The sequence below is a fragment of the Myotis brandtii genome, unplaced genomic scaffold, assembly GCF_000412655.1.
Source record: "Myotis brandtii unplaced genomic scaffold, ASM41265v1 scaffold893, whole genome shotgun sequence".
Lineage (NCBI taxonomy): Eukaryota > Metazoa > Chordata > Mammalia > Chiroptera > Vespertilionidae > Myotis > Myotis brandtii.
In genome coordinates, this window is record NW_005371660.1 from 974275 (window position 1) to 980810 (window position 6536).

Below are 6536 nucleotides of genomic sequence, written 5' to 3' on the forward strand. Positions count from 1 at the left end.
CAGCCTGGCCTGTGCCCTCTCGAAATCCAGGATCCCTCAGGAGATATGTTGGAGAGGTTTCAGCCCGATCCCCCCAGGCCAGACTGAGGGACCCCACTCGTGCACGAATCCGTGCACCGGGCCTCTAGTGTTTCTACTATAAAATCAAAGATATTAAAATGATAAATTTGGCATAAAAAACAAAGTATTAGATAAGACTGTTTTTAGAACTTACATTTCTCAATACAAGTACTAGTTAACCCATTTGGTAAGGCCAGAATGTAGTCTAGTTTTCATATTTATGCTGCCCTACTTATAATGAAAAATCCTTAATGACCCATTAACATCACAAAAGTGTTTCTCTGGGAAGAATTTATTATCTAATTTATTAATTAGATCATTAATATTTATTATAAATTGGGAATGGGATACAGTGTTTCTTCGAGGGCGCCCTATTCCGGGGTGCATCACCCAAGAACCACCCTCTCACAATCAGGGACCCCTTGGGGGAAGTTGGAGAGCTGGTTTTAGCCCGATCCCTCCAGGCCAGACTGAGGGACCTCACTCGTGCACGAATCTGTGCACTGGGCCTCTAGTGTTTCTACTATAAAATCAAAGATATTAAAATGATAAATTTGGCATGAAAAACAAAGTATTAGATAAGACTGTTTTTAGAACTTACATTTCTCAATACAAGTACTAGTTAACCCATTTGGTAAGGCCAGAATGTAGTCTAGTTTTCATATTTATGCTGCCCTACTTATAATGAAAAATCCTTAATGACCCATTAACATCACAAAAGTGTTTCTCTGGGAAGAATTTATTATCTAATTTATTAATTAGATCATTAATATTTATTATAAATTGGGAATGGGATACAGTGTTTCTTCTTATGAAAAAATATATATCCAAAATTATTTGGAAATCTATAAACTGATAAAATTCAATCTTTAATTATATGGCAATGTCTTTCCAGGAACACTAAGTATGCAACATGTATAATCAAGTAATTGAGAACTAAATTTATTTCTTCTCCTACTTCTTTTTTCACAGATATGAGGATGAAGGTCATGCTGGGCAAGCTGAACCAACTCCCCCACCAGTCAGTAAACGGGGTGTCCAGAAGGAAGGTTAGCCGCCGTGCTGTCCGAGAAGAGGGTGGTGGCCGAGAAGAGGCCGCAGTATCTGCTCCCAGTACGACCACTGTCACATCTCCTGGGCACACCTGTGCTCCAGGCTCTCCTGCTCAGCAGATGTGCATGCAGGAGGCTGGAAACTGGAAAGAGGCCCAAGAGCAGTTGCTGAGATACCAGCTGGCAGGTCAAGATCAGCTGCTGCTGCTCTGTCCAGACCTCAGACACGAGAGGCAGCAGATGCAGGAACAGAGTCGGCTGGCCAAGGACGGTGGCAGCTCAGGACGTTCCCAAGAGAAGAAAGCATCCTGTGGTGCCAGCGAGGCATTCTGCCTTCATTCAGTCCATCCCCAAGGTATTCAGGAACAGCTGTGACCCAGGAGCAGCGCGGGCCTTTGGGCTGAAAGTCAGAATGTTCAACATATTTCTTGAAAATGAACAGGGGAGATGAGGCCTGACTTATATAGACACTAAGAAGGAAGAATATGGACTCTAAAATCTCTTTTTTTTTCAACTTTGAAATGGGAGATAGTCATATAAATGCTTGAAGATTGAGAGAATGCTAGATATGTCTTTTGTATTTATTATGGATCTTAGTCCAATGTCAGTCAAATAATAGGTTCCCAAGTATTTGTTAATATTTTACTTGTTAATTTAAGCCTGATTTTGCCATCTTAATAATGATATAACACTTACTTATACCAGTAGGGGTTGTTATTAAGCTTCCTTTAGGAGGACCACCCCCAATTCTTTGGGCTTCTCTTATTAAGGGGTCATGAGAAGATCTGGTCTGCTACGATTATTTCTGCAGTGTTACAGTAAGGTATTTTTTTTGTCTTATAGGAACATTTGAATGGTAAGAGATCTATCAGAACTTACCTTTTAACTAGAACACAACATCCTGGGTTTTACCAAGCTGATTTCATTTTATGCTTAAATGCAATCATTATTGGGAGCTCACAATAGAGCAAACGTATCAAGTTTGCACCTCATGAGTATTGATACATGAAAATTGATATTCTCATGGGATTTGCTGAGATTTTTAATTAAATATAAACATACAAGAAAAGCAAGTTCAGGAAAATTAACTGTTTATAGGTCAAAGTTATTTCTAGATAGTTCTTTGTAGTAGTAACTGGGTAAAATTACAACTGGAATTAAAAAAACAAAACAAAACAAACAAACAAAAAAAACCTGTGTGTTGGGAGACCAGGATAACCAAGTGGCCAAATGGATTATCAGTTAACTCATTTATCAGAGAACTGCTTTGGCAGAAAAGTACTTCATAGAGCTGTCTGATGAGGTGGGGAAGAGATTACATGTGCAGCCTTTCTGGGCTATGCTAGAGGCTCTGATGGAGACCAGAGTAGAGGGTCAACTGGTGTTAAGCTGGGTAAAGATGCCAATGGCAATGTCACCTAATTCATACATTTCCACAGGGCCCATCCGTGTTCATACTAAAGGGTACTTTAAGGAGCGTGACTGTGTCATTGGCTCTGGATCCAGAAGGCCCTGTGCTCCGAAGGAGTAAAGCAAAGATAGCAGAGGGGAACAGGATTTTCAGAAAGAACTTCCTCTCACCTTTTCCCTAAGTATAAACCAGGATTTTCCCACCTCCAGAAGGTTAAAGGGCTGTCCTGTGTTTGAATTAGATCAGAGGAAGGAGATGGACTCTTCTATGGCAGAATTTTAAATAAGGATGCCCTGGAATTAGCCCCATAGAAAATACTGGCAAAAAGTCATCATCACAGGGCGTCAATGGGAAAATATGTGTCACCTTGCCATGAGTTGGCAGGAGCTTTCTCGGCCTCTTTGTCCATTCTTTTGGTGTCTTGTGACATCTCAAACCTTCAAGCTGCCCCTAAAGGAGACAGGCAGCCTTCTCCGTGGCACAGTGTTGAATACAGAGGGAGGAACAATTAGACGTACTTCAAGAGATCTTAATCCAGACTCGCTGTGTTTAAGGAGGGCATGGATGGGCAATCTGTCCTACAGACATTAACTGTGGAGGCACAAAATAGCTGCCTGAAGGGTAAATCCCATTGCAGATGTATGTTTTTTGGGCACTAACAGTATCTAAAAAACATAACAACAGAAACAATAACGTGAATGGCTTAGGCAGACTATGCCTTCTCTAGTTTAATTCGTCCCTGCTATCACCTGTTCTTTATCTCATTTTTGTAGCTTCCTAGTCTGAGTAATTTTGTTTGCAATCTTTACTTTAGTCCTCAAAGAGCTGTGATCTTTTTGTACAAAAACATTTTAGAAGTTAAGGCTTTTGCGGATTATACAATGGTAGGAGTCTTAGCACTACCTACTGAGGTCTGTCTACACATTCTCCCTTTCACTCTGGTGACTTCTTTCACCGTCTCAAATTCCAGCCTAGATTTCTTTCCTGAGCTCTGTGCCATATATTTAGCTGCCACTGAGAACTATCCGCTCGGATGCCCCGCAGCCACTATGCCTTAACATGGCCTCACAGCCCCCTCCTCCTCATGCTTTCCCTAACGCAATACACCACGTCCCTGCACTCAGACCAGACATCTAGAAATGAGCCATGATTCCATGTTCTATCTTACCCTTCCCAAAGGGTCAGCTACCAGCTCTGTTATTTCTATTTCTTCTTTACTCTTCTCTCAATTTTTACTATTGTCTTATCTATCCTCCGTGTGCCAAAAGACTCACCTTTCTGGAAGGCAAGTTTGATTCTATCCTTCTGTTTAGGAATAATTATAATTAGCCTATTAATTCTACCCCCAGCAAAGCCCAGGATCCCTATGGTCAGAATGGATTCTTTGACCCTGAACAACAGCCACAAACATCCAGAGTAACTTGCAGGGTTCTCGAACGGGGCATGGAATTTCAGAGTCTGGCCAGAATTGCCCAAACCATAGTTAAGCCCATCCTCTTTTTCCTTCTCAAAAAATGAGAGAATTGTGTAAATGCTGGAAACAAATAGAACAGCTCATAGTTCATTCATGTCTGGAGATGAGCTGATTAGATAAAGCATAACTATAGGCTGGCCAACCCTAAACTTATTAAGACCATTAATATGGGTAACCCAGCAAATATTTTACAGCAGTAACAATGCTTTATTCAAATAAATAATTGAAAAATATCTTGTTCCTGTGTTATTCCAAAGAATCTATTTCTGCCTCCATTTCTGATTTTCTATATATGGTGAACTCCTTTCCCCCAAGATTCTGAACAAACTAAAATTCTAGATAGTTTAAAAAAATTGTAAATGTTTATGGGTATTAAAGTTGAGAGAAGAATGAAGGAAATTAGGGTAGTTTCCACCATCTCTTGGGTTTGGGGGATTGTGTTCAGGGAAAGTACCAGACTGTGACCGAACTTCATGTCTCAGAGTAAGAGACTGAGCCAATCTGACCAGGGTTGTGTCCTGCATTTCTGATTTTCTATATATGGTGAACTTCTTTCCCCCAAGATTCTGAACAAACTAAAATTAGGGTAGTTTCCACCATCTCTTGGGTTTTGGGGATTGTGTTCAGGGAAAGTACCATACTGTGACCAAACTTCATATCTCAGGGTAAGAGACTGAGCCAATCTGACCAGGGTTGTGTCCTGCAGCAAACTTGCCCATATTATTGCCCAGTGAGGCTACTGAATACCAAAAGGCCTTTAGCTCCCTCAGGACCCAGTGCTTTCCATTATTACCTAGTTGAGTCACTCCCTTCTGTCTTGCTGTCTGACTCCCAATGTATAAAATTACTATACATTGAAATGTATGCAAACTCTATGCAAAAATGAGTATGGGGAAATTGAATGTAAACTACATGCAAATATTCAATCAAGGTTCTATAAAATTGTATATGTCAATAACAGTAAAGGATTTTAATTAATTCTGTCTTTAAAACTCATGCATTTATTCCATATTTTGTTTCTGGAATTTATAATGTATCAGTGTCAGCTTTGAAAGAGCTATAAGCAAAAGGAATTATACTACTGAGCATAGAAGAGTTGATTTCAACATACACTATAGCACTGTGACTAATTACATATATATTTGAGAGACAAGTCACATTTCCAGAATGTAATTTGTTAAAAAATAAATAAAACGTTTCTATAAAGTTGAATGAGATTTAAGTGGTAAAATACAGACTTGCCTGTTTACAAATGTTCTTCTGGCTTTGTTATTTATAGTCCTCAATAAAGACCAGGATTTCTTTGCTTGGAACAATTCAAGAAAAAGTAGATTCTGCCCATCAATCTGGTCTGCTTTGAGACAGTAGGTTCATTTAATGCAGTTGTAGGACTTTCTGAAATCTAATTGGATTTGAAAGAGTGATTCTTTGATTCTATATAGGCCCCTTCAGATCTCTTTGCACTTTTCCACTCCCAACAAAATTGTTTGAAAGACTTTTATTCACGCATTTCATTACTTCCTCGGTTTTCATTCACTGCACCATGGACTTTCCTCTGCCTTCCAACCCTTCCATGGAACAGAGACTGCTCTTATGGCAATCACCAGGAACTTCCGTTTTTCCAGTTCTCAAGAATGATTCTCTATCCTCATCTTACATGACACCTTGGGAGCATCTAGTCCAGACTTTCTCTTCCACTTTTTGGACCACTTTTTTCTCTAGGCTTTTGTGATTACTTCTCTCCTTGATTTCCTATTATGTCACTGGATACACTTTCTAAATAAGTGGTAAAGAAGTATATTTTAGCTTCTCACCCCAAATCTTGTGAGACCCTAAGAAAAAGATCCAGTTGGGCCTTCAAAGTCTTTTGACCTAGAGAACTGAAAGCTAAGGAACAGGTCGTGTTCTGTTGTTGTTTTTACTAATTTATTGAGGCCCTACTGACATGTAAAAAGCTGTACATAGTTAATGGATAAGTATACACCCATGAAATTATCACTACCATGGAAACAGTAAACATATCTGTCACCTCCAAAAGTTTCCTCCCACCTCTTCCTCCTCCTCCTCACTATTATTATTAGTAGTAGTAGTAATAGTAGTAGTGATAGTAAGAACACCTAACTAACATAAGATTGACCCTCTTAGAAAGTTTTAAGTGTACAATACATTATTGTCTGTATAGGCACTATGCTATATAGTAGACTTTCAGAACTTGTAAAACTGAAACTTTGTATACTTTTTCCATCATCTCCCCATTTTTTCTCTCCACCTCCCCCCACACTCTCTAGCAATCACCATTCTTACTTTCTGTTTCTATGATTATGACTATTTTAGATTCCACATATAAGTGAGATCATACATAATCTGTCTATGTTTGGCTTATTTCACTCAGATAATGTTCTCCAGGTCCATCCTTATTGTTGAAAATGACAGGATTTCCTGCCTTTTTAAGATTAAATAATATTCCACTATGGGTATTGTTTTAAGTCACTGAGTTTCTGATAATTAGTTATTCAGCAATAGCAAACTAATATAGACA

The 6536-nt window shown here is 39.1% G+C and overlaps 1 protein-coding gene across 1 annotated transcript in view; it reads left to right on the forward strand.

Annotated features, from left to right (window-relative positions):
• Positions 1 to 4501, forward strand: part of PKHD1 (polycystic kidney and hepatic disease 1 (autosomal recessive)) — a 438226-nt gene extending 433725 nt beyond the window's left edge. Inside the window, exon 66 of the mRNA XM_014532447.1 lies at positions 1033 to 4501. Within this exon, the coding sequence (XP_014387933.1) occupies positions 1033 to 1487 (455 nt within the window). The 3' untranslated portion in view covers positions 1488 to 4501. The remainder of the gene's footprint in view (positions 1 to 1032) is intronic.
• Positions 4502 to 6536: the final 2035 nt, after the last annotated feature.